Here is a 27,673-nt window from a genome sequence, read left to right as displayed (position 1 = left end):
CGGGGCCTGCGAGGACCCTCTCACTGTCACCAAAGAGGAGCCCCCCCTCCGGCCCCTGGAGTCTATTTTCAATACACATGAATGGGAACCTGAGAAGCAGAAAGCGGGGTTCTGAAGACGGTATGTACATCATCCCAGGACCCAGTCAGAGGTGACCAGAAGTGATTGCAGCTGCGGTTCTTGCTGCTGGCCAATCGGCATGTTGCTATTGTGTTGCTAGGTGCCTTCGAGCTGGCTCGGAGGACTCCTAGCGACCCTCTGTCCAGCAGAGCACCGCACGGCCTGGCCTCGCACTGTCCCCACAGTCGCTGCTATGTTTCAGCCTGATGTGAGTTACTGGGTCAAACCATTTCATGGAACAGCTTCCGCTGTTTTACCGCTTGACCTTTTCCAGGGACCAGGCTCCCCCATAACACGTCCAAAGGATGTGAGACAAAGTCCCATCCTCCTTGTTTCCAAGGAGCATTCTGGCTGTACGTCCACCCGAATCTATGACACAGTAATCCAATCTCATTTCATTTTCACTTTCTGCTTCAGACTTAAAAAGGATCCCTATTGGCATTGTCAGGTAAGCACTGCATTGCTAACTGCAAAGCCAGCAATTCAAACCCATCAGCAGCCCTGAGGGAGATAGATGAGGCTTTCTACCGCTGTCAAGAGTTACAGTCTCAGAAACGCACAGGGGCCATGCTACCCTGTCCTCTAGGGCTGCTGGGAGTTGGAATTGACTGGCTGGACGTGAATAATAGGAGAAGAGTCATCCATTCATTCCATACCCATACCTGTCAGGCATTGCTCTGGAGCTGGGGCTACTGTAGTGAGTAACGCACACAAGGAACAAGATGACAAATTGCTGTGGTAATTTAAGAGGTGAGAAGCCCACGGAAGGATATAAAGCAGGTGTTGAGGTAGAAGGGACTGGCATGGCGGAGGGCTAATGAAGTGGAGGTCAGGGAAGAGGAGGGGCATCGTGAGAGAGAACTGGGTGAAGAAGGTTCTAGGCAGAGGCAGTAGCAGTTTGAAGGCCGTGAGGAAGGGCCAACTCTTGCCAAGTTTGAAGACCAGCCACGAGATCAGGTGGTCCAGGCGGTCTAAGACAGGAGGAGGCATGGCTTTGGCAAGGTAGACAGCCTAGACTGGGTAGGGCTTGGCAGCCCTAGGCGAGGAGCCCAGAATTGGTCCTGAGAGTGGTGGCAGCCCCAGGGGAGGGTTTTCAGCAGAGGGGTGGCAGGCTAAGTTTGCATTTTCTAAAGCCTCCTCTAGTTTAGCTGGGACAAGGTAGGACTGGTTGCAGGGGAGAGCCAGGGACAAGCAGATGACCTGGGCTGGGTGGCTGTCTCTGGCCACATCCCTTTCTAAACTCCTGCTTTCTACCCGCTTGGCTGTGGTGAAGTTGCCGCTACCAGGGAAGACTGGGCTGTGGATGATCCTCAGGCACCAAAGATGGACCCAGGGGGCCTAGCTGAGCTGCAAGGGGGTGGGGATGAGGATGGGGGAGGGCTGCGGCATGCAGGGGGCTGCCTGGTTTGAATTAAATGTTGGCCTCAGCCCCACACCCTGGGGGTTGGGGAGCACATGGCTGCCCTAAACGAGGACCTGGCTCATCCATTCCCAAGAAACTCCAGGTGTCAGGCACAGAGGGCATCCAAAACCAGGTTTTATTTCCTGCAGAACCACGAGCCCTGTCTTCATCTTTCTTACAGTGTGGGTTTGTCCAAAAATGGGCAGAGGAAGGTGGAGAGGCGCACGAGGCCCGCAGCGCAGGTCTGGAGGAAGCCGCCCTCGCTGATCACCCAGGGGGTCTCGGACACCAGCAGGCCCTGGGCTTGAGACAAAGACTTGCTCACATGCCCTGGTTTTCCTGAAAGGGCATTTGTAGGTAACAAAACCTACCCACGCCATCACCCACCCCCTCCACACTGCTGCCAAATCAGTGTGTGCCGCATGGCAATCTACACGGGCACTGAAAGGAAGCCACGGACCCCAGAGAAGCCTTTTGAGAAGTAACCCCTCCAGCACACCCGTCAAGAAGACACAGAGGTGCAGTCGATGCCGCTGGCACCCGGACAGATTCCCAGGAGCCTGACAGTCACAAATACGATGGGTGTGGGCGGGTGGCATTTGCAATGCAAATACTTTGGGTGGCCTTGCCCAGCAGTGACGTGATTTTCAGAAAGAAGGACCCAGGTTTTGAAGTCCAGTGCAGAAGTCCCTCAGCTGACAGCTGACTTCCATTCCGGGCCTGGAAACCGCAGGGTCTGCTGAAGCTGTGCCCAACCCCCCTGCAGCGTGCCGAGAAAAAGGGTTTAGGGCACCAGGCTCAGGCGGTCATGTGCGCGGTCAGGTCCATTGAGTGGGTCCCGTGTCACACAGCAGAATGAGAAACTGCCAGGACTTGCTCCCACCAGCCTCCTGCTGGCTGCAACTACCGTGTCCATCCTTCTCACTGCAGGGCTTCCTTCCGTCCCCCCATCCTCTCTACCAAGCGTGATGGCGTTCTCTGGGGACTCTGGCCTTTCCTGATCACATGTCCCAAGTGTGTCAGACAAAGTCTCACCATTCTGGCTTCTAAGGAGCAGTCTAGCTGAACCTTTACCAAGGGAGTTTGGTTTGTCCTTCTGGCCCTCCGTGGTTTGTTCCATGATCCCAAGGAATCCTCCACTCTTCTCAGGCCAGCCCTTCGGCTTTCCCACGCCGAGCAGATGGGGCAACGGAAAGCGCCCTGACTTGGGGCAGGTAGACTTCCGTCCTTCAAGTGACCTCTTTGTTTTCAACAGGGATCTTTGGCAGTAGATTTTCCAAATAAAATACACACTTTCTTTACTCCCACCCCCCCTTATTTTGTTGTTGTGGAGAACCTAAACAGCAGAACCAGTGTCTGTGTGGACAACTGAGTGACTCTGGGGGGGCATTCTTGCGTGTGCTCCGACCGTTCTTAACCTCTCCCATTCCGGGCTGTTCCTCCGCAAGTACATGAACCCACTGCCCCCTGAGGTTTCCCTCTGACCTTTCCAGTGGCCGTGTCAATTTGATGCCCCGGAGATGATAAAAGAGCAGGATGCCCAAGGTAGATAATCTTTCTGCTACGCAAGCTAAACTATTGTTCGGATGCAGATTATTTTTGGTTTAAGGTTTAAAAATTATTTCAGAAAAAAAATGGCTTCCGGGGCTCATCTACCCTCCATGCCAGCCGAAAGTCTACAGCTCACAGTCATTTTGAAATTCTATCCTGCTTTGATCAAAATGCTCAGTCACGGCAGCCGGGCACCATCCCGTTCTTCTGGTCTCACGCACGGGAAAGGAAGCGAATTCCTGATGGAGGTAATAAGCCACATACTCCATTCCCTCCTCCACCTCCTTCTGATTTTCCTTCTTCCTTGGTGGCTCCAGGTGCACAGAGACCAATTACTGTACTTTGGAGTGGCCACTTGCAAGCTGTTAAGACTGCAGGCACTACCAGATGGACCAGGCAGTAGAACAGAGGCACTGCATGTGTTGCTGGTCCAGTTAACTGGGATGCCCCATGGACCCATGGCCCCGAACCTCCAGGCCAAAGCACCCAATCCCAGAAAGTGCTTGGTTGGGCCTAAGTAGGCCAAGCAGCTACTTTTGTTGCGGTCGTCATGGCAGCTCCTACTTTTTACAGATGTACAACCTGTTGACCATGATTTCACAATTGGCTGGGCAACCTTGCCCTTACCGATACCATTTTTTCATCTCTGTTCATCCTCCCTTTCCCCACTTCCTTCGACCCCTGTAACCACTAACTTTGATACCTCTACAATGGCCTTTCCTGGTCTTTTTCACGGAAGGGCGGCCCGACAAGATTGTGTCTTTTTGTAACTGACGCACTTCACGCGGCAGAACGCCCTCCAACCCTAACCCGGCTGCAGCACGGATCCTGACTGCGTCCCCGCTGGCTGCGGGGTGTCCCCAGCATCTGTGCAGCACGATTTATTTATCCATCCAGCTGGTGCTGGGCAGGTAGGCTGGTGCCATTCTGCCTGTTATACATCGTGCTGCAAGGAGTGTCGGCGTGCAAGTCTCTTTGAGTCTCTGCTTTCACGTCTTTGGACACATGTGTCGGAGTAGAACTGCTGGGGGTCGTGGTAGCTCCATCTTCAGTGTTTGAGGAGCGGTCACTCTGTTCTGCACAAAGGCCGCCCCATTTTGCAGCCCAGCTTCCCCCTTCCCTCCCCAAAGTTTCTTTGCTTTTTCTTTAATTTTTATTTTCAGCCTAGCCATCCTGTGGGATCAAGTTGATACCTTGCTGCGGTTCTGGTTTGCATCTTGGAAGGGTCATGACCCAGAGCGTCTTGCCATGCGCTTCCTGGTCAGTCGCCCCCTTTGGTGACATGTCTGCTCAAGTTCACGGCCCATTTTATGATTGGGGCTTTTGTCTTTTTTGTTAAGGGATCCAAGTTTTATATATGCTTTGGATACTGAATTCTTGTCATATACATGGCGCCTGAATCCATTCTTCCACTTGGTAAAGTCTCTTGATGAACAAAAGTCTTTAAATGTTTATGAAACCTCATTTACGTACTTTGCGGTTTTTGCTGTTTCTGTTTTTGTTTTTATATCAGATAATGCCCCGTTGAGAGAAAGGCCTGACAGCATTGTTCTTTGAAGAATTTCCTGGTTTCAGTTTGCACGTCGAAGTCCTCTTTGAGTTTGTTTTTGTGTATGTTGTGAGGCACGGATCCTGCTTAATTTTTCTGCATGTGGAAATCCAATTTTCTCAGCACCATCGGTTGAATAGAGTCTTCTCTCTCCACTGAATGGACTAAGTAAGCATCCTTCTAAAAAAATCAGCTGACCATAGACATGTGGGTTTATTTCTGGACGCTCAGTTCTATCCCATTGTTGTATGAGTCTATTGTTGTACCAGACTGTTTTGATTACTATAGCTTCGTAATATGTTTTAAAACCAGTAAGTGTGAGTCATCTTATTTTGCCCTTCTTTTTCAGGATTGTTTGAGCTGTTTGGGGGCCCCTTGGCATTCCATATAAAATTCAGGACTGATTTTTCTATTTCTGTAATGAAAGCTGTTATAATTTTTATCAGAATGGCAATGAATCTATAGATCGCTTTGGGTGGTACTGACATCATGACAACATCGTCTGTCAAGGGACCATCCTTCCATTTATTTACATCTTGAATTTCTTTAGACAATGTTTTATAGTTTTCACTGTATCAGTCCTGGTTATTACTTACTCCTAAGCATTTTAGTCTATTAAATACTCATGGAAATAAAATTGCTTTCCCTTATAGATTACTCATTGCTGGTGTATAGAAACCCAGTGGAATTTTCTTTGTTGACCTTGTGCCCTCAACTTTGTTAAGTTCCTTTGCCATCTCGACCAATTTTCTTTGAAATGTCTCATATAGAGGATCATTTCATCCACAAATAGAATTGCACTTCTTCTTTTCAAGTCTGGTTAACCTTAAATGTCTTTTTCTTGGCTTACTGGTTTGAATAGACATGGTAAGGGCAGGCACCTTTTTCTTGTTCTGGATTTCAAGGGGGAAACCGCTGCATCTTTCTCTACTGAGTATAATTTTGACTGCTGGCTTTCCAGACAGGTCCTGAATTACTCCGAGGAATTTCCTTTCTGGCCCAGCCTTCTTCAGGGTCTTCATCGAGAAAGGGTGTTGGAGTTTAGCAGATGCCTCTTCTGCATCCACACAGCTGGTCACGTGGTTCCTTCCCTTTGTTCTTTAGGTGGGTGCTTGGTGTTGATTGATCTTCTGATGAAACATTCCTTCATTCCTTTAATAAATCTCACAGGGTCATGGTGTGAGACTCTTCTAACACACTGTTGGGTTCTGTAATATTCTTTTCTTGTGGTGGCTTTGTCTGGTTTGGGGTAACTGGATTATGTTTGTTTTGTTCAATGAATTGGAAGGATTGCTTCCTTCTGCATCTCTTGGAAAAGCTTAAACAGTATGGTATCATGTGGTAGTTACATAATCTGATATCAACTTGAGACTATTATGAGTGAAGGGGTGGAGTTTAGCCTGTCAATCAGGTCACAGCTTGATGACCTCATCTGGAGGCGCTACAGAGGCCAGACACTCACCCACTCCCTGTGAGACATTCCTGTTGACAAGCCATATGGAGCTACGCTGATGGAGCCCAGAGCCTGGGAGCTGGAGGAGCCACGTGGAGACCCAGGCCAGTGCTGAGATGCTTCCACTACCACTGGTTCCACAAGACTTTCCACTCACTGGCCTATGATCTTTCTGCACTCATTGTCATTGCATGTGTTGCATGAGTCTGAAGAGGAATTTGCAGAGTGGTATTGGATACATGAGCTAATATCAGATTTATGAACTTGATCTGGACTGGGCTGGGATGTTTTCTTAATATGCAATTACTCTTTTATATAAAATTTTTTTCTTATAACCTTGAGTGTCATGAATTTGTTTCTCTAGCCCACCCAGACTAACACATCAATTCTCTGAAGTTTGGTAGAATTCCCTACTGAAGCCAACTGGTTGAGGCTTACCATTTAAAAAAACTTGTTATTGTGGATTGGGTGAAGGTTTACGGAGCCGATCAGTTTTCCATTTAAGAATCCATACATCGTTTGTTGCGTGCCATCGATGGAAATCTCCACAATGTGACATCACTTTCCCACTTCTCCCCTGTGTTTCCCATTCCATTTCCTTTCCAAACCCTCCCGGGCTTCTGGGTGTGGGCCTGGGGCAAATGCTGTCCTTATGATCTCCCACTCCAAGGTTTGACTGTTCTCAGGGGTGCACACCTCCCGGCTGCAATCGTTCACCCTCTCCACAAAACCAAACTGCTCCCCACACAGTTCCCACTCAAGGCAGAACTGCCTCTGTGGCTTTCAGAGACTGTAACTATTCACGGGAGTAGAAAGCCCCATCTCTCTCCCACCAAGCGGCTGGTGGTTTCAGGCTGTTGACTTTGAGGTTAGCAGCCCAATGATTAATCCACTACGCCACTGGTCCCACTCCCTAGAGACCTTTCTATTGTTGGGCTGGACGTAGAATCTTTAACCTGAAGGGTGCGCGAGAAGGCCACAGTCCTGGAAGCTCCACCCATCTCCAGTCAACCAGTGAGGCTGGTCTTTTTGACAATTTTGAGTTCTGTTTCACATTTTCTCCCACTCTCTCCAGGACCTTCGAAGGTGATCCCTTTCAGCATGATCAGCAGGAGTAGTCGGGCACCATCTAGTGCTTCTGGTCTCGGAGTCATAAAGGCTGAGGCTCACAGGGCCCTGAGTCCATTGCACTACGTGTCTCCCTGTGTTTTTGCTTTTCTTTACCCTTCTTTGCTTGGGGTGGGAAGAAGCCAATAGGTGCACTTAGATGGCCGCTAACTGGCGGCCACTCACTATCGTGGGGGGTTGCCTTTATGGACTGCAATGCCAATTGACCTGAGTGTGCCCCAAGACTGTGGTCCCGAACCTTCAGGCTAGGAGGATCTGCTCAGTTCACTTGCTCTGGGTCTGTTGAGATTTTCCATCTCCTCTTGGGCTAGCCTGGGAAGGTCATATGCTTTGGCCCTTTCCTCTAGGTCGCCTGGGTTGCCGCCCTGCAGTAGTTCACATCGGTGGTCACATGGCTGTGGTGGGTTCTCATTCGTTTATTTGGGGTGACCTGCGCCTTCTCCTTTCTTGTGTCAGTCTAAAGGTCGGTTGGTTTTATTGGTCTTTTAAAAGAACCAACCACTAGTTTTACGAATTGTATGAGTTCTGTTTTGCAGTTGATTTATTTCGGTTCTGATCTTTGTTATTTCCCTTCTCCTGCCAGGCTAAGGCTTGGTTTGTTCTTTGCTTTCTAGTTCCTGGAATTTTCGAGTTCGCCTTTTATTTGTTACGGAAAACACGAAGGACAAAACATCTAGGATGCTGAAGCACGAACTCTTACATCTGCTTATGCCTCTCCCATTTGTTTGGTGTCTGCTGCTTCCACGGGCATTGATGGTGGATCCAAGTCAGATGAAATCCTTGGCAGCTTCCGTATTTCCTCCATTTATCACGATGTGGCTTCTCGATCCAGTGGGGGGATTTCTGTCTTCTTTCTGTTGAGCTGTGACCCATCCTGAAGGCTGTCGTCTTTGACCTTCATTAGCTACTACTTCAAGGCTCCTTTACTTTTGGCAAGCAAACCTTGTGTCATCTGAATACTGCAGATTTGTTACTGAGCCTCCTCCATCTGACAGCTGCGCTCTTCACCGTCCAGCTTCTCAGATTATTTGCTCAGCATGCAGACTGGTAAGTATGGCGAAAGGCCACAGCCACGACGCACGCCTTTCCCGAGTTCAAACCACAGGTACCCTCTGTTCTGTTTGGATCCATGAGCACCATCAAGTGTTAGGGAATTCTCATCCTTCCCAATGGGATCCATAATTTGCCAGGTCAAACTAGAAATAATCTGCCCAGAGGATGACCTGGTAGAACATTCAGGCACCGGGGGCTGTTGGAAGGAGCAGCCCCCATCCGCAATCTTGATGGCCGCCAGAAGTGCTTTAATAGGTGCCTGCCACCAGCGGGTGATCCCTAGAGAATAGCCAGGCAAGAAGTTTGCAATCCGGTGGCCTGTGGGCACAGGTGTGTTTGTGTTGGGCCCAAAGGAAGTTTTTATTCAGTTGAGGATTAACTTAAGGCTAATTGTGTAAAACACCTGGCACAGTGTCTGGCACAGGGAAGATGCCCAACATGAAGAACAACTAGCCTTTTCAACGATGGCTATTATGACGACTTCCCAAAGGCATTTGCTTGACTCATTTCAAGGCTGTCCAGGAGAACCGTCTGCGTTGATGGAAACAATCTGTTCCCAGGCCATCTGATAAGGCAGCCAGGAGCCCCACATGGCTACTAGGCACTTGAAATGTGGCTAATTCAATCAAGTTGTTTCTGACCCATAGCGACCCTCTAGGACAGGGTGGAACTGCCCCCTGAGGGGTTCTGAGATGGTAACTACTAGAAAGCCTCATCTTTCTCCTGAGGAGCACCTGGTGGCTTCGAACTGCCAAACTTGTGATGAGCAGCCCAACTCAAAGCCCACTATGCCACCAGGGCTCTGCCAAGCAGGCGATAGTTTTCAGCTGCATTAATTTTCGGTGACTTGAGTTTGAGTCAATCCCCTGAGGCTAGTGACTAGCATGCTAAGTGAGCCACAAGGCTCCAAGTCCAGCCCCTTCCAGAATGTTCTTTTGTCACTGCTGCAAAAGGTCACAATTACCCTGGAAACTCCCTGGAAGCCAGGAGAGGTGGGTCCACAGTGGCACATACGTCACCTATCATACACTTCCTCCTTCCCCACGTTTACTTCCACATCTGTTACTTCTGAGAAGAAACAGCCACGCCCACTGAGTCAGCAATAGCACAGACACCAACCACACGGACCCCCCCCCCCATTGGTGTCATTCTCTCCCCACCCCCCGACAAGGATGAGCTCATGGTCCCCTAAGGGTCCCACCTCCCACACCTGTCAATTGAATCCAAAAGAGAGAGGTCTTCAGGGGGCACAGAGCCCAGAGCAGGTATTCTTGGCGATTTACACTAAACTGTTGCTAGAGTTTGAAAGGACTTCGGAGGGGAATTTCGGTTTAAGGGTCAGAGAACATCTCAGGACAACTAGTTTCTGTCCACATCCATTGGAATCGGAGCTTCCTGACAGGAAAGCAAAGGTGAAGGTGTTTGGCCAGGCAGCCTTGCTGCTCCGTGCTTGACACCACAATCCGGGGGAGGGAGGGGGCGGGAGGGTGGCAGGCAGGGTGACTGGACTTCCAGGGGCTCCTGCTCTGGCTTTAATGGGTCTTTGTGAGGACCACAGAGGACGCAGTATGTGAATGGACCCAGCCAATGGGCTGGGAGGATACACAGGAAGCTGGCTTCCTCAGCCTCACCCCCAGTCTTGTGCAAGGTTGAGACACAGGATACCTGCTTCCTGCCCTTCCAAGTGCCCACTTCCTCTTAGCGCCCTCGTGGCATCTCCACCCATGTTTGCGGGCTCCAGTCACATGATGGCAGGGTGGAATCACATCAAAGAGATCAGCTGTGTTGCAACAGAGGGAAACTGAGGCCAGAGGGGGCAGGCTCTCAGCTCAAGAGCCCGAGAGAGCTAGAAGAAAGCCTTCATCTCTCAGCTCCTACCAGGGGGCTTTTCCTGTCTTTGGAAACTTGAAGGTCTTGGAGAAATTGTTGTTGCCTGTTACCGAGTTGCTTTTGACCCATGGCGACCGGGACCTTTCTTTCTCCGAGCTGCCCAGTGGGTTCCAACTGCCAGCCTTCTGGAGAACCTGGGCTCTGAAATGGGCCTGGGACTCAGCATACAGGTCTCTCAGGTGTCTGGACCGGCCTGGGTCCAGGGAGGGGCTGCCCAACCTCACAGGATGCTCAGACGGGGTGGTGATGCTCAGTGTGGGGGGTGGGGTAGGGGAGGCATGAAGTAGCTCTGCTGTCCCTGGGCAGCTGGGGGAAGGGAGAAGGGTGCTGTGTGCACCCTCGGGGATGCCCCAGGGGAGAGGAGCTGCCAATGGGAGCAAGCCCAGGAAGAAACCAAGGGAGAGAAGGCCGCTATTGTGGCAGCAGGGACAGCTGCAGCAGGGCCCGGAGAAGGCTTCCTGGGAATAATCTAGCCCTTCTCTCCTCGGTGGGAGCACACTGGCGGAGGCTTGGAAGGCTGGCGTGGGGGCAGGGAACAGGAGGGACCAGACCCCAAACCAAACTCCCTGCCATGGAGCCCATGCTGACTCCTAGTGAGCCCGTAAGGGCGGGGCACAGCGGCCCTGTAACTCTTTATGGGAGCAGAAAGGCCTGCCTTTCTTCCATGGAGCGGCTGGTGGTTTCGAACTGACGACCTTTCAGATCGCAGCCCAGTGGGTAACTACTATACCACCAGGCTCCTAGCAGGTGGGCCAAGGAAAGGAAAAGGGAGTGAGGAGGAGAGGGCGGGGGGAGTGGCGGGGCTGCTAGCTATGGAGAAAGGTGTGAATTCACCCAATCACCTCACGCATGCGTATTGCACACCTACTATGAGCCAGGCAGAGGAGCCCCTGTGGTGAAGTCTATATGCACTGGGCTGTTACCACCACCTCCGGCAGTTTGAAACCACCAACCCCTCCTTGGGAGAAAGATGGGGGCTTTCTACTCCCATGAAGAGTGACAGCCTCAGAAACCCACAGGGGGAGGCCCACCCTGCCCTGCAGGGTCGCTCTGATTTGATGGTGGTGAGTGGCGGGCACAAAGCGAGCAGCAGACAAAGCCTCTGGTCTCAGGGAACCTTACAATTTAGGAGAGACACGATCTGCCAGAGAGAAAGGAACCCAATGGTGGTGTAGTGGTTATGCACTGAGCTGGAATCCCCAGGTCTGCAGTTCGAAGCCACCAGCAGCTCCACAGAAGAGAAAGGAGGCTGTCCACTCCTTGTGAACAGTTACAGTCTTGGAAGCTCCCGAGGGCAGTTCTGCCCTGTACTGTAGGGTCACTGTGAGTCGGCATCGACTTGACGGCAGTGAGGTTGGTTTGGGGTTTATCTGGTCAGGGTATCAGGGAGGTGGCCGGAGCGGTGGTTTTCCACGGGAGGGTGGAGATGAAACCCATCCACAATGCACAGTAGACAGTGGACAGGGCTCTGGAGGAATATGAAGCCGGTGAGGGACGGAAGGAGCCCCGGAGGAGCACTGGTTTTGGGAGGTGGGGGGTGGGTGGGGTTCAAAGCTGTCAGCAGCTTTGGGAGAACAAACTGGCCATCTGCTCTCATGAGGAGTATCCTCAAGGAAGCCCAGGGGGCAGTTCTATGCTACCCTCACAGGCACTGTACACAACGGGCAACAAGAAGGGGCTAAGGATGGAGTAGCCAAGGACATGGCCTCGAAGGAGGCGACGTTTAAACAAAGAACTGAGGAAATGGAGGGACGGGCCATTCGGAGAAGGAGGGGAGATTTCCAGAAAAAGAAGAAGAAAGAAGTGGGAGTGTGGCAGGGAGGCGGCCAGAAAGTGACAGGCAGAGGGTGCGGATCACGCGGGTCCTGGCAGTGTCTGGGCGGCTTTGGCCTTTACCTTGAATGGAGCTGGAAGGCCAGGCGGGCGGGGAAGCAGGTGCTGCCTGGCTGCTGAGACTAAAGGGGTGGGGGAGCATGGGGGGTAGGGAGCAGAAGCAGGACAAACAGGGAGGAGAGAGCTGGAACATTCTAGATGAGACACGATGGCAGTTTAGGTCAAGGTGGTGGCAGCAGAGGTGGATGCTGATCTGCGTGGAAGGGACAATCGGCAGGTTTTCTGACGGATGGAATGTGGCGAGCCAGAGGAAGGGGAAAAATCAAGACTGACACTAAGGGTTTGGCCTGAACCAATGGAAAGCGGGGCTGCCAGGGGAGCTGGCGAGAGGAGCTATGAGGGGGCGCAGCGCGAAGTTGGTTTGGGCATGTCAGGCTCTGGACACCTGAAGGCCACCCGGGGGGTGTTTCGCAGCTGGATGCAAACAAAGACGGTTCAGGGGAAGGGGTGGACGGGAAATCGGAACCAGAGAGGTCAGGGAGAAAGAAGGCAGGGTGAGGATTATAGCCAAGCAATGACAGAGGATGGCTCCAGACGTGGGGCGCTGAGGCCACGTGGGGAAACGCAGGTCACACACTCGTTCTCCCTCACACGCACTCCCTCATGCAACACGCTCTCTCATATAACACACAACACACTCTCTTCATACACACAGCCTCACATACAACACACTCTCAACAACACACTCTCACACGCCCTCTCTCATACAACACGCTCTCACACAACACTCTCATACAACACGTTCTCACATAACACACTCACATACACACTCTCTCATGCAACACACTCTCATAAACACATGCAACACACTCATACAATCTCACATACAACACACTCTCATAAACACATGCAACACTCTCTCATACAACACGTTCTCACATAACACACTCACATACACACTCTCTCATGCAACACACTCTCATACACACATGCAACACACTCATACAGTCTCACATACAACACACTCTCTCAACAACTCTCACACGCCCTCTCTCACACAACACTCTCTCATACAACACGTTCTCACATAACACATTCTCATACACACTCTCATACACACTCTCATACACAGTCTCATATACAACACACTCATACACACATGCAACACACTCTCATACACAGTCTCACATACAACACACTCTCACACACACTCTCTCATGCAACACACTCTCATATAACACACTCTCTCATACACACAGCCTCATATACAACACACTCACATGCAACACACTCTCACACCCGCTATCTCATCCATGCAGTCTCACATACAGCACACTCGTATACACAGCCTCATATACAACGTACTCTCTCTTGTACACACAGTCTCACGTACGCCCTCACATGCACTCTCATGTACAACACACTCTCTAACACTGGTATCTCATACAGTCTCACTCACATACATGCACTCTCATGTACAACACATTATCTCATACACAGTCTCACATACATACACACACACTCACGCATTTATCCTCTTTCACATGCATTCTTGCACACACACACTTTCTCATTCACACACACACACCCTGCCCTCACAGGGCAGCAGTGAATCCCCTGTCGGGCAGATGTCTTTCCACGCTCCTGTGGAGGTGCCCGACTTTCAGACACCCAGGAAGGTGACGGCCTCCATTGGCAGCCAAGCCAGATCCTCAGCTCACCTGCCTCCCGGCTTTACTTGACAAGAGTAAATATACTTGGGGTGCTCAGCACCACATCTGAAGACTTGATCCAATGGGGAGCCCTGGCCAACACTGGACTCTTAATGAGGGGTGTGCGCCCCCATCAACTCCCCCAGAGCATTCTAGAATGTGATGGGGGGTGGGGTGGGGACAGAAGGCTCACCACCAGTGCCCACAGCTCTACAAAACTGCACCAGATGGCAGAAGCCAGGACGGAGAAATAGCCCGAGAACTGCCAGACTCAGATGGCAACGTGGAAGGAAAAGCCATTTCTCTCCTGAAGAGAAAACGGGCACTCTGTCCAGCTCACTGGAAAGGACACGAAAGGGTATCCAAGGCCTGCCCCTTCTGCCACCCCTGACAAACACAGGATAATGGACCTTGATGAGCAGCATCCCAACAAGCCCGGCTCTCCTTAGTGTTTCCCCCAAAATATGATGCTCATCTGAGGATCCAGACATCAGGGAACGAGAGGAACAGAAGCACCCCCCACCTCCCCAAAGAGGCTCCTCACTCCAACAGCTCAAACCTCACCTCCCCAGAGCCCCGAGGAGCGAGCCAGAGCGGAGCCACTCAACAGAAGGAAGCGAGTAGTGTGAGCTTGGCCAGCAATGGCTAGAGCGCTCTCCCCAACGCAGGTGCCAAGTTGCCTCCCTGTTCCATCGTTCCCTCACCAGCGCTCGGTGTGATCTGATGACAACTTGTTTTCGCCATCTGAGGTAACTACGTGTGACACGTACAACACTGGCCTGAGCTGGGTTATGCTATGTCACCGTGATCACTCCCATGCTTTTCAGTGCTTCCCGTGTGCCAACCCCTATTCTGACATATGCAGTCCGCACTGAAGCCCCATGAGTTGACGCCTCCCTGTTCTCCAAATAACCAGGATGCAGACATTAAGCCACCGGTTCAGGTGCTCAGGAAGTGCCAGGGTCTGGGTGCAAGGCCCACGCGCTCACCCACTAAGCAAAGAGCGGCGAGGAGCCTGTTTCCAGAATCGCGATGCGCTCAAGCTTTGATGTGTGGGTGTGTACGTGCCCGGGGTCAGCGTAGCAGAAGGGTCAACTGCTCAAGAGTGCTAATGGATGCCTAATCCGTTTCTTAAAAAGCAAAGATGCAATTTAGCCTCTCAAGGGCATTCCTGCTTGAGACCCAAGTCCCGGAAGTGATGAGAAGCTGAAACACAGAAGTATTCACCCATGGATGGACGGGGATTCAGCTTGAGCTACTGCACACGTGGGGTAACTCAGGGCCCACAAAACAGAAACAGGAAGGGGTGGAGGCTGCAGATGCAGTCGATACTGAGGGGTTTGTGAACCCCACTCAAGGTGGGGGGGACGGAGGAAAGCACTGATCTGTGAATCTACTCGCAAATAATAACAGAAAGCGGCCAATGAAATGGACTGTTAGGTCAGAAACAGTTCAGAGGGTGAGATGGGGATGTCCAAGGGCTGAGAGAAGCCCGAGAAAATGGACCAAATCCTCCGACAGTTGGGTGAACATGGTCCTCCGTGATGTTACCGTGAAACGCGAATGTCACGTTTCCAACTTAACGGCGCATTCCATGTAGCCATGTCGTGACAGAAGGCACTTGTGACTGCATTTAACGCTGTCCAGCTCGGTGGCGCAGTAATCACGCATCAGGTGGTGACCCAAAAGGCTGGCGGTTTGAAGCCACTAACAGGTGAGCTTTCTACTCCCACAAAGAGTCACAGTCTCGGGACCCCACAGGGGGCAGTTCCACCCTGTCCTGTAGGGCCACTATGTACCGGCATTGACTCAGTGACAGTGATTTCGGCTTTGGGTTTCTATCATCAGGAACAGGTACCACATGCAACGCTGCAGCACGCAACTGACTGATGCTGTCATTTCCCCGATGCTCACTAGAAGATGCTCAGTGTTATGATTTAGTGTTCAAAACAATGCCGCTTAGCAGGCTATGGCAAGCATAATTAAAACTAAAAACAAACAACCCAAAAGAAATCTGACTTCTATCAGAACCTACTTTCAAGAGAGGCATCAGAGCAACCCCCTGTGATGGCCAGGAATGACCTGTGATGGGCGGTCTATTTATATCATTTACATTTACAGGAGAGTGGGGACCAGAGGCACCTACCCCCATCCCCCCATGTCACTGTCTTCCACACAGCCCCTTGGCCCACGGACACAACTTCCTGGGCTTGCGACATCTGAGCCCCAATCTCTGATTTCACAACCGCCTCAGCTCCTCATCCAAGGTGGGGAGTTTTTATTTATTTTTCATTAAAGCAAATGCAATTAATTGAGTTTGGAGCCTTGTGAAAGTGGAGATCAGCGAGTGAACTTTAACCGCTTCTCTGCCTCGGGCCGCAGGCTCGCAGGTGAGTCCCCACCAGCCACCAGAGCAGCTCCTGCCAGATAAATCAACAGGAAGCCAGGCTGGCTCTCTACCCAGGATGCAACACCCCAGCACTGGCCGCAGGAGGGGCACATGGGGTCAGTACGGGCAGTCAGCTGCCCCCGTGGGGCCACATTGGCTTTGGCATCCTGGTCACCACCATGCAGGGAATGGCCACAGAGTCCCCACTTAGGCCCCTCTTTCTTCTCCACATCCATTTAACTCCTCCTTTCATGTCAGTGTCCTTCCAGAACCTTCTTCCACGCTCTTGGTCTGGCACCAGTAAAGCAGCCCAGGTGTTTAATGATTTAAAGCTAATATGAATGCAGACTCCGGCACAGGGACCTTAGGGTCACTCCGAACTATTCACACCTTAAAAGGACTCATTTTATGTTGTCATTTTCTGTCACTGTGGGAAAACAGGACAGCGTCTCCGTGGCCACTGAGAACCTATGGGTCCCTGGTGATGCAGTGGTTAGGAGCTGGGCTGTCAGCAGTTTGAGACGCCCCGCGGTCACTCCTTGGAGAAAGACGAGACTTTCTAGTCTCATGAAGAGCTACCATCTGAGAACCCCCGTGGGGAAGTTCTACTCTGTCCTATAGGGTCTCTGTGAGTCGGCATCCACTCGATGGTCATGTGTTGTTCTTTTCCGTGCTGCGCTGAAAGACGTGGATCTGAATGGATGGAAGTGTGTGTGTGTGTGTGTGTGTGTGTGTGTGTGTGTGTGTGAGAGAGAGAGAGAGAGAGAGAGAGAGAGAGAGAGATGGAGATGATGATGATGGAGGTTACAGACAAGGAAGAAAGGAAGGCCTGGATATCTACAAGAGCCCACGAGATCACCACAGTCTGCTCCCTGGAAGGTCGTGAGGACAGTGCAGGACTGGGCAGTAGCTGGGCAGTGTTTGTTACGCAGCGCGCATGCGGGGTGGCTCCGCTGAGGCTTGTAACAGGCAAACCAACCCCATTTTCTTCACATACAGATAGACACATCTTCCCAGAATTCACAATTAGGAGTTCAAGATCTATAGCTATCAGTGCATACACCTTTAAACAAAACGGAAATTTGCCCATAGTTGTGTGCCACCTAACATCATCATCCTGTGGGGCCCTGAGAAGGGGAGGCTCCCGCAGGCCACGCCCTTTGCTGAAGCCCCGCCCTAGCCTCGCCCTCTACCGCAGCCCCGCCCGTCCCCTTACCTGTCCGGTAGCCGGTGCTGTTGAGGTACACGGCAAAGGTACGGCTCTCGTGCTGCGCCTGCCAGGAGGGTGAGGAGCAGTTCTCGTTGTTGGTGTAGGTGTTGTGGTTGTGGACGTACTTGCCGGTGAGGATGGAGGAGCGCGAGGGGCAGCACATGGGCGTGGTCACGAAAGCATTGATGAAGTGAGCCCCGCCCTGCTCCATGATGCGTCGGGTCTTGTTCATCACCTGCATGGAGCCTGCAATGGCGAGGGCGGAGGTGAGATGGGGGCCAGGAGACCCGACTGCACAGCTATGCTCCCCGCATGACCAGCTGAGTGGTTCTCAACAGGGAGCTCCTGCACCCCATCCCTGCAAGGGAGCCCCCGCACTTCCACCCCATGCTCCCCTCTACATCCCCGGAGAGCATCCTGCAGTCTCATCCCCAAAGGGCACCCACAAGCCCATCCCTGGAGAACACCTTGCATTCCCATCCCTGCATGGGGTCCCCACACCCTTATCCCTAGAGAGTTCTTATACCCCGAATCCTGCAGGCACTCTGCATACCCATCCTTGGAGAGTACTTGACTTCCCCATCCCTCGAGAGTACCCGTGTCTCCATGTCTGAAGAGCACCTGCATTCCCTGGCTTGAATGGAGCTGGCAGGGGACCCTATACCCCCATCACTGGAGGGCACCTCATCCTCCATCCCTGGAACCCAGGGGCCTAGATGGGAGGGGCTACTGGCACTGTGGGCAGGAACCAGAGATGTTGGCCCTCCTGCTGTGCACCAGGAGTGGCGGCCCCACAGCGACACACCCCAAGTTCCAAGTCTCATTGGCCATTCATGAGGTTAGCGTTCCAGGGTATCTGAGCCTAGAAGCTAATTCTGTTTTCACATATAAACAGAACAACTTAGAAATGTCAGGGTATTAATAGACACTTTTTTTTTCCTTTGAAAGCTACCACCATGTAAATTGAGGCTAGATTAAACTTTGTTTTGCTTGGAACATTCCCAAGAATTGTTTGTTGCTTATTGAAATTTGGTCACGCCAACCCCCTGGGCAAGTTTATCCCTAAAAACTACTGTGCTGGAATTCTCTGCCTTGGCCATGGGCCACGCTCTCGTTCCCCTCCTTCGTTCTGGACACCCTTCCCTCTCAGAACCCACTGCCCAGCCTGACTTGAGCACAACCACCAGCCACGCCACACCTCGACTAGAGCCCCCTGGGAGCTCTCTGACTTCTAACCCATGTCCAGGAGCTCACGTCACACAGGCAGTATGTTATGAGAACAGAACTGCAGGCCACCAAGCGCATGGCTTCTTTCATGCCGATGCCCGCTTCTCAGTGGAGTTCACAGCAGAGAAGGTGCTTGGGAAGGCAGGAAAGAAATGTGCGGTGCCCCTACCATGTTCGGGCCCATGATGCTTGCTTGTGTGCCCACCAGGGCAAAGGCGGCCTGTCTTGTCAATGCTGAGTCCTGAGCACCACCATGGTGGTGCAGCGCACACAGTAGGTACTCAAGCACCCAGAAAGGTTTGGCACATCATTTACCTTCAATACCAGGTGTATGTATTTAAGGTAAAATGGAAAGAAATCCTTTCTCATGTCCTTCCGTAGCCGTCATAGTTCGTTCCCTCTTTTCTTTCAGCTCCGAGGGTCTGCACTGAGCTTAATAAAACCCAAAACCCACAGCCAGAGTTGATGGTTGACTCATAGGCATCCTATAAGGCATGGTAGGTCTGCACGATACTGAGGCTGTCAACCTTTTTAAAAATTATTATTGAATCATTGTATTGGGGGCTCGTACAGCTCTTATCGCAATCCATCCATCCAGTGTGTCAAGCACACTTGTACATATGTTGCCACCGTCATTTGCAAATGTACATTGATTTCAGACTCCTGGCCCCAGAATTGTGGAAGAAATGCCTGTTGTGTCAAGCTACCGTGTTCGGTGCCCATTTGTTAGGGAAGCGCTAGGAGACGGCACACAGGAGTCCCCCGGGCATTTGTGGCTCTAGCTGGAGCCTTGCCAGATATCAATCACAAACAAGCCCCGGAGACTTGGAAACAAGTGATCAGACACTTCCGCCCCTGTCCCCCAGAGCTGAGACTGGAAGGGAGATTTAGATGGTCTTTTTGCTAAACAGGGAAGGAAATGGAGCTAGTGCTTCCCCAGGGCAAGCAGATTGTACCGTTCCTCTTCACTGTTTAAAACCACCCAAGGACTTCCCATCCCACTCAGAAGAAACTCATTTCCTTCTGGACAGAGGCTATGACTTGCCCCTTCACCCCATCCCACACCTCCTGGGCCTCATCCCCTCCTCCCTGGCTCATCTTGGTCTGGTGACCCTGGCCTCCTCGCTGTTTCTGAAGTGCTCCAAGCTTGCTGCTGCCACAGGGCCTTTGCACATGCTTTCCATGCTGTCAGAGACTCTTCCCCAGACTTCACTCGGCTGGCCTCCACTCAAAGGCTACCTACCTCCTCAGGAGTCTAAAGAGCCTTCTCCCTGCTTGCTTTCTTCCCTGCCAAGCTGATCAGCCTCATGAGGCAGAGTTTAGACTTCCTGTATTCACCATCTTATTTCCAAGGCCTAGAACGGTGCCCTGGTGGCGTAGTGGGTTACGCGTTGGTTGCTAACTGCAAAGTCAGCAGTTCGAAACAAGCAGCAGCTGCATGGGAGAAAGATGAGGATTTCCACTCCGGTACAGATCTACAGGCTCGGAAACCCCTAAGTGGCAGTTCTACTCCCTTCTCTGGGGTCGCCATGAGTCAGAGTCGAGTGGGCGGCAGTCAGCTGGAGTTGGAGAACAGTGCCAGGCACACAGCAAGCCCTCAACAAACATCTGCTAAATGCACAAATAAAATCTTGCCTTACTCCACTGGGTGAAGTCAGGAGTCCAAACGGGTTTCTGGCCACAAATGGGCCTGACTCTGTGGTTTTTATTCAAACTGGACTTCAACAATAACCATGCGTTTTCTAGTTCACCAGTCTCCTCACCACTCCCTACAGCCATACACCAACTGTGCCTGCTCGTGACAGTATCGGCTTTGTTGTTAGGTGCCACCCAGCGGGCTCCAAACCAGAGCACCCTTGTGCACCACAAAACGAAACACCGCCCAGCCCGGCACCAGCCTCACAATGATTCCCACGCGTGAGCCCTCTGCTGCAGCGACAGCGTTACTCCGTCTCCGTGGGGACATGCCTCTCCTTTACCGCACACGATGTCCTTCTCCGAGGACTGGGCTCTCCTGACAACGTGTCTAAAGTATGTAAGACCACGTCTCGCCATCCTTGCCCCGAAGGAGCACTCTGCCCGCACTTCTTCCAGGACAGATTTGTTGTGTGTTGGCTTGGTATTCCTTCCAGTCAAAAGCGGCCCTAGTGGCAGAGTGGGTCAGGGTGGGGCTGCTAACTGGGCAGTGGTCGTCTGCCGCTGCTGTAGGGTTTCATTCAGAGGAAGCCCCGTGGAGAAGCTTCACGCTGGCTGGTGGGTCGCTGTGAGTTTGCATCGACCCAGGGGCAGCAGATAGAGAGCAGGGGCGTCCAGATCGATGACGACCTTCAGTTATGAATCGCGGTGACTAGGGTGATGGGGCCTTTACAACATGCTGGGCTCATGCCAGCGTTTCTTTATTTAATCCTCTCAGCAAGTTGTTTTATCAAAGAGGAAACTAAGCTCAGGAGTGAGAAGGCCAGGTGAAGGTGCCCTCGCCCTGTCCCCACCCAGCCTTTGCCGTGTCGTTCCTTCTACGGGGGCTGCTTTTACCCCCAAGACTTTTCCGCCCCACTTCACTTCCTTCTTGTTTTTACTCAAAAGTCCCCTTCTTGGGGAGGTCTTCCCTGACCGTCCTATCCAAAATGGGTCTACCTCACTCCCAACACTTCATATCCCCTTCCTTCTTTTAAGGAACCCCGGTGGCTCTGTGGGCTAGGCATTGGGCTGCTAACCACAGGGTCAGCAGTTCAAACACACCAGCTGCTCCTGGGGACAAAGACGAGGCTGTCTGCTCTTTAAAAAAAAAAAAATCCAGTCTCAAAAACCCCATAGAAGGTCGCTATGAGTCGGCATTGACTCCTGACAGTGGGCTTTGCTTTCCCACCTTCCACTCGCCAGACTCTGTTCTTACCATCTCACGCCTCTTCTTGGTGGCACACATACAGGGTGGACTGGGAGACAAGCCCCAAGGCCGCCGGCAAGTACACCCAGTGGGGCCAAGGGAAGGTCACACAGCCACAAACCGCCCCAGCCCCCAACCCTGGCAGTTCTACTCCCGAGGTTGCTTTGTGTCCATCAACTTGATGGTAACTTTCTCTCCTTTTCTGTCCCCAGTGGTCTTCCACGCATGTATCTTGCTTGGGGCCTTTCTGGAACTAGAGCTCTGTGGCTCTTTCTTGAAGGCAGGTGCAGGGTGTGCCGGGCAGAACCCACCCTTTGCCCTCGTCCTGGAGATGTGTGGAGGATGGGGCAGCTGGTGGGGAGGACTCATCCTCTCTTGATCTCCTGGGGCTGCCCCAAGGACAAAGCTGGCTGTCCACTGAGCGGCCGGACCTTCCTGAGGCGACCACCAGGTACAATCATTCGCTTGCGGTCAGCAGCCCAGAGTACTGAGTTGGCAAAACGCATGTCGCCCACAGAGCCATTGCTGATGCTTACCGGGCTTTGCCCCAGGGTCGCTGTTCCACTCATTTGGGAGGAAACCAGCGGTCAGACTGTCCGCTCTCCACATGCCCTGACCGCAGCCGACGACCCCAGGGGCAGCGTCGGCCTGCCTCTCAAGTGTAGCTCTCACCACGCTCTGACGTGGCAGTGGCTTCTGTGACCAGGTAGCGGACACACTGAGCTTCCCCTCGGGGACAGCCACCTGCTTTACTCAGATGGCAGAGCGACGAGGCTCTGTAAGTCAACAACAAACAGATGAACTGGTGCCCTGGCCCAGCCCCAGTCCTGATGCACAGGGACAGCTCTGGGTCTCCAAGAACTGGGGGGATGCAGCCAGGCGGCACTAATGAGGCTTTGAATGCTTTCAAGATGCCAGGCAGGCAGCCCAAACACTGTGTCCACCGCCAACCTGGCGACATGCAGAGAAAAATGGACAGCTTCCTCCCTGACGATGGCTCCCGCCTCCGGGGCTGGGGCAACACCTCTCTGACTCCGATTCTGACGAGGGGGAGAGGCTCACCCCACCCAGCCGAAGACCCTGAAATCCTGGTGCTGAAACCACCGGCCTCCCCCGTGACCCAGCGCCCGGCTCAGTTTCCTTCCCGCTCCTCAAACTGACCGCTCTCGGGAACCGAGTACAAAGATCCACGTATAAGCCCCGCCCCCCAAGCCCAGGGGGCGAACAAGAGAAACAGGGGCGAAGGGAGACATCGGATGGAATAAGACCGTGGTTCTCGACCTTCCTCAGGCCGTGACCCTTTCAGACAGTTCCTCTTGTGGTGGGGACCACCCCCAACCATAAAATTATTTTCCTTGCTACTTCATCACTGTCATTTTGCTACTGTTATGAAAATCGGGTGACCCCTGTGAAAGGGTCATTCAACCCCCAAAGGGGTCGCGACCCACAGGTTGAGAACCGCTGGTGTAAGATATGAAAATAATAACAATTTATAATTTATCAGGGGCCCTTGAGGGTGGGTGGGGGGGAGAGGGAAAATAAGAGGAGCTGATGCCAAGGGCTCAAGCAGAAAGAAAGAAAATGCTTGGAAAACAATGATGTCAACAAATGTACAAATATGCTTGTGGAAATGGATGTATGTATGGATTGTGATAAGAGTTGTATGAGCCCCTAATAAAATGATTCAAGAAAAAAAAGAAAGAAAATGCTTGGAAAATGATGGCAACATATAGACAAATGTGTTTGACACAATTGATGTCTGGATTGTTATAAAAGCTATAAAAGCCCCCAACAAAATGACTTATTAATAAAAAATAAACACAAAACATATCACTCGCGCTCCTGCCTCAGGGCCTTTGCACTAGCTGCTCTTTCAGCCTAGACAGGGCCTCAAATCCTCGGTGCATCATCTCCCCATCAGAGCCCTTCCCTGCATGGTGTTGACTACCGAGTCCATAAGGCCTAACAGAGAAGGTGGCCTGGGTTTTTCCTAAGGGTCTAATTCTCTGGCTTCTGCTGGATGAAAAGGAACAGGAACTCTGCCCATGTGGGCACACATTCCCAGCAGGCACCATGAGTGGGTGCTGAGAAGCAGATGCCCTGTTTAGAAGGGTCTAGATTCCCCAGCTCCCTGCAGCCCCCAGGCTCTGTGGTCCCTTTATACAGGTGTCAGCTGTCCTTATCCACCTGCGGGGTTACGAAGGAAGTGGGCTTGATCTCGCACCTGTGACTCTCACCAAGAGGCTGTTTCTATAAAAGAGCCCATCTCGCGAGGGCCCTTCCTCTTTACTGCGGCCCCGCCACTTTCCCAAGCACGGTGTTCTTCTCAAAGACTGGTCTCTCCAGACAACACATCCACAGTCTGTGTGGTGAAGTCCCACCCTCCTTGCCTCTAAGGGGCATTCTGACTGGATATGCAATTATCTTAGTCTATGTCAACCAAGGAGATCGGTCAGATCATCTGCAAAGGTGGCACTCCAGTGTGGCCCAGCCACCCGCTCTGAACCCCACAGAGGGCAGGTGCTCAGCTGGAAGGGAGGCTTGATTTCAGGCCGTGGGGGACGGGCAGAGAGCCTGGGCCAAGTGTCCACCATGACAGGCTGGGATTCACTACACAGCCCTCATCTGGCCCGAGGGTCCTGAATGCTGGCAGTGCCCGGGTTAACGGAGAGCTGTCTGCCCAGAACAGCACCTGTTTTGTGGCACCACCGGGCTGGGCCCCACTTGAGCTGACCGCATCAGTCATTCTGTCCCCAGAGGAGCAGATGAGGGAAGGCAGGGGCACACACAGCAGCCATGGGAAGCCAATGTCAGGCAGAGGGGACCGCTGTTCTCCATGCAGTAACATCTGGTTCCCCACCTGCCAGCAGGCACCTCTGTCTATGGTTGCAGTTCCATCCTGAACAAGCTCCAGCGTCACATGTCCCTCAGAAAGTGTGCAGTCTATCCTGACCCTGAGACCTGGGCTTATAATTCCATTTGGGAATGGGTTTCTTTATGATGTTAAAGAGACAGCGTTCGTGTGGGGTGCTAATTCGTGTGGGGAATAGAAAATGCCTAAACAAGCCAGCAGGGATGGTGAAAGAGAGATCCCAAGCCCATGAGCTGACAAAAGAGACAGGGGCATAGGCCCCCCCACTCTGCATCCGGACTCCTGAACGGGCGAGGGGATCATTTGTTTGGGGAAGTGACCCACTTGTGGGGTGAACGACGAAGCAACCAAACTCACACGATCCAGTCCATTCTGACTCAAGGGACCCGGCGAGACAGAGGAGCCCTGGTGGAGGAGGGGTTACACGCCGGGTGGTGATTTGGAAACCGCCAGACAGCTCTGAGGGAGAAAGACTGGGCTTTCCCCTCCCGTCAACAGGGACAGTCTCGGAAACCCACAGGTCAGGATGAGTCAGCACCGACACGATGGCAGTCAGTTTTGTATTTGTTTTTCTAAAACAGAACTGACTCCATAGGGTTCTGAGACTGTCACTCTTTACAGGAGAAGAAAGCCTCATCTTTCCCCCATGGAGTGGCCGGTGGTTTTGAACTGTTGACCCTGCAGCCCAATGTGTAACCCATGACAGCACATCAGACCTGCTTCACAGGCAAAGTTCATTACAGCCATGGCCAAGGAAGACCCACCCCCTTCCTGACCCACCCGGCTCTCGCTGCTGGTTCAACTTATGCAGACCCAAGGCCCACAGTCGGTCCCTAATCCCCAAATCCATTAAGCGGATGTGGAAACAGCAGTGTGAGAATTTCCTTAAGGAACACGCCGACTGTCAGAGAGATCAGGTGATTCACTCTTTCCTCTCAGCCTTTAGTGGGCAGAAGCTCCTGGAAGAACATTCTGATTTGGTCAACTCCCTGGATGGCAGAGGGCCCTGGGAAAGGGAGGGTCATGAGAAAAGTCAATGGAAGTCAGTAATCACTGGCCATTTCCTTCCTGGGAAACTCCACCCAGAAATGGCCCCTCCCTTCTAATTCTAAAATTTGGCTGCCCTTGGCAGGGCTGTGGACAGCAAGGCAGGGCATACTGTTTTGTCATTTTTCTCACTTTAAGAGTACGCTTCCCGGAGCCTGTGGCATCAGCTGGCCTGGCGGGCCAGGTCTGTCAAGCCGGGTCACGCCCAGCCTCTTCTGGCCTTAGATGGTAAACACCAGGAGGCAGCTCAACAAGTCTGCAGGCTCCACCTTCCCAACAGAACCGGACCTGACCCCCATGTCTGTCTCTGCAGTGCCCTGTCCTGGCCCAGGTTACAAGCATCCCCCACCTGGACAGTTGTCCAACTGGTCTCGTCATCCACCACCATCAAAGCGAGTTTCACAGAGACATAAATCACATGGACTTAACCTGCTCAGAGTATTTCATTGACTTTCTGCTGGCTTTGGAATACAAGCCAATCCCCTCACACGGCCCACCAAGGCCTGTGTGACCTCCTGCCCTTGTCATTCCCCTGCTCCTACACATTCCCGGCTAGCCTCCCTGCCACAGGGCCTTTGCACTGTCTTCTTTCTGCCGGGAATGCTTCTGTCCTGGTTTCTTAATGTTGCATCCTTCTTGCTGTGCAGGGCTCCCCAGGGTCTGTGGAGAGGGCTACACTCAAGGGGCTGCCCGCTCGGGAAACCCTGCATAGTTGGCTGGGAGCTCAGGGGCCGCCTCGTACTCACTCTCTTCTCTCACCTCAACAAGCTCTGGTTTTGTCCCTCGTGCTCTCAGTCAAGAGAGCCCACGTCCCAGACTCTCTCCTAGCAACCTCTGCTTTAGGGCTGACTGGGGGTGGGGGGCTGGAGGGGCTGCACCATTGGTTTGGGGTTGGGCTTGGTCAATGGTCCCATCTCCCTCCCAGTGATATCAGAAGATCTGGTTGTCTCCCGCCACAGAGTGACAGCCGCTAGAGGTGGACCTGTGGCTTCACAGGCCAGTCTAGCCCTGACCGCACTGGCGCGCACCCTGGGGTGTCGCACTCGGCCCCTTTCCCTGACACTGGAACACAGCTTGGCAGAAAGCAGTGAAACTCTTCCGAGAAGATTCCAAGTCGGAGCATGTCCCATGTTTCTTGTAGTGAAGATCACAGGGTGAACAGAAAAGACTTCTCAGAAGACTTAACTCAATGGCTCATCTTCAAACAAACAAACAAACAACAAACTCTTCCCCTTTCTTCTTCCAGCTACCTGGAATGTGTTTGCCAGGGCAGGAGCCCCACAGCCATCTTGAACCGCGAGGTGACCATGACCCTGGCGGCCATATACTGAGGCTGGAAGAGAACTGCAGGGCAGAGGAGCTCGGGCTTGCGGGGGCCACGGCACCGCGCTGCCAACCTCAGACCATCTTAGATGAGCGCACGACAGAGTTCTAGCTTGTTGTTTGGTTCTTCCTTTTCCATGCAGCCAACACTAATTCCGATCCACTGTGCTCCCAGAATGCATGTGATCTCCCAAGGGCTGAGGAACGGGAGAAAAAAATCTCACAGGAATGTGCTTGGCAAGAGGCACGCCAGGGTGGGTCCACGGGAGCCGCTCTCCTCGCGGAGATACCCTGCGTGCACATGTTTTTCCTGCCCTGGTGAGCAGGCCCAGGAATGTCAGGAGGTGGGGTCTCCGGTGGAGTTGGAAGGACCCGCCAATCTGGTGTCCGGACTCCGGGCACGCTGTCCTGGAAACCTGACCTGCTGGCTATTGTCTGCAACTCGGGGTGTGGTTTCCTCGTGTCCACAGATGCAGAGTGGAAAACAGGGGCCCGGCTAGAAACGCCACAGAGGGCGGGCTGACTTGGAGCTGGGGGGCCGAGTCTGCCAGATCAGAGACCCCCGAGGGCATCTAGGGACAGTCGTCATTATCTGGCCCCCAGTGGACAGTGCCTCCAAGCCTCTGTTTGCTTCCAAAGGCTGCTGACAAGGTTCTAGGCTGGGTGTTTGCAGTCAAGGGCCGGCCTGCTGGTCTCTCCTGCAGCGCCCAGGGAGAGTCCGGTTCGGGCTTCTCCCCAGCTTCTGGTGACGCTGGTGACCCGCGGCCTGGCTTGTGGCTGCATCTCTGCAGCCTCTGCCTCCTCGGCCCCACGGCCATCCTCCCACAGGATGTCTCTGCCGAGCAGTCTCTCCTGCTCTTTCTTCAGGCCAGCACTCGCACTGGGCTGGAACCCACGCCACTCCATGATCACTGCTACTGTTATATGTGTGTGTGCGCAGGCAGCATGTAGATGTATGCACATACCCACACACGTATGTCTTTGGTATTTTCTTGGGGGTATCGGTGACTGTTTACACAGCAAACTAGGC

The 27,673-nt window shown here is 52.6% G+C and overlaps 1 protein-coding gene across 2 annotated transcripts in view; it reads right to left on the bottom strand.

Moving 5' to 3' along the window:
• Nucleotides 1–27,673, bottom strand: part of SULF2 (sulfatase 2) — a 105,621-nt gene that overhangs the window by 38,911 nt on the left and 39,037 nt on the right. For both annotated transcript variants that reach the window (XM_075528641.1, XM_075528640.1), the window contains exon 3: nt 17,297–17,536. In XM_075528641.1, the coding sequence (XP_075384756.1) occupies nt 17,297–17,536 (240 nt within the window). The remainder of the gene's footprint in view (nt 1–17,296; nt 17,537–27,673) is intronic.

This window comes from Tenrec ecaudatus, chromosome 12, assembly GCF_050624435.1.
Source record: "Tenrec ecaudatus isolate mTenEca1 chromosome 12, mTenEca1.hap1, whole genome shotgun sequence".
NCBI classification, from domain to species: domain Eukaryota; kingdom Metazoa; phylum Chordata; class Mammalia; order Afrosoricida; family Tenrecidae; genus Tenrec; species Tenrec ecaudatus.
Note: the sequence above shows the minus strand (reverse complement) of the source record. Positions and strands in the feature narration are given on the sequence as shown.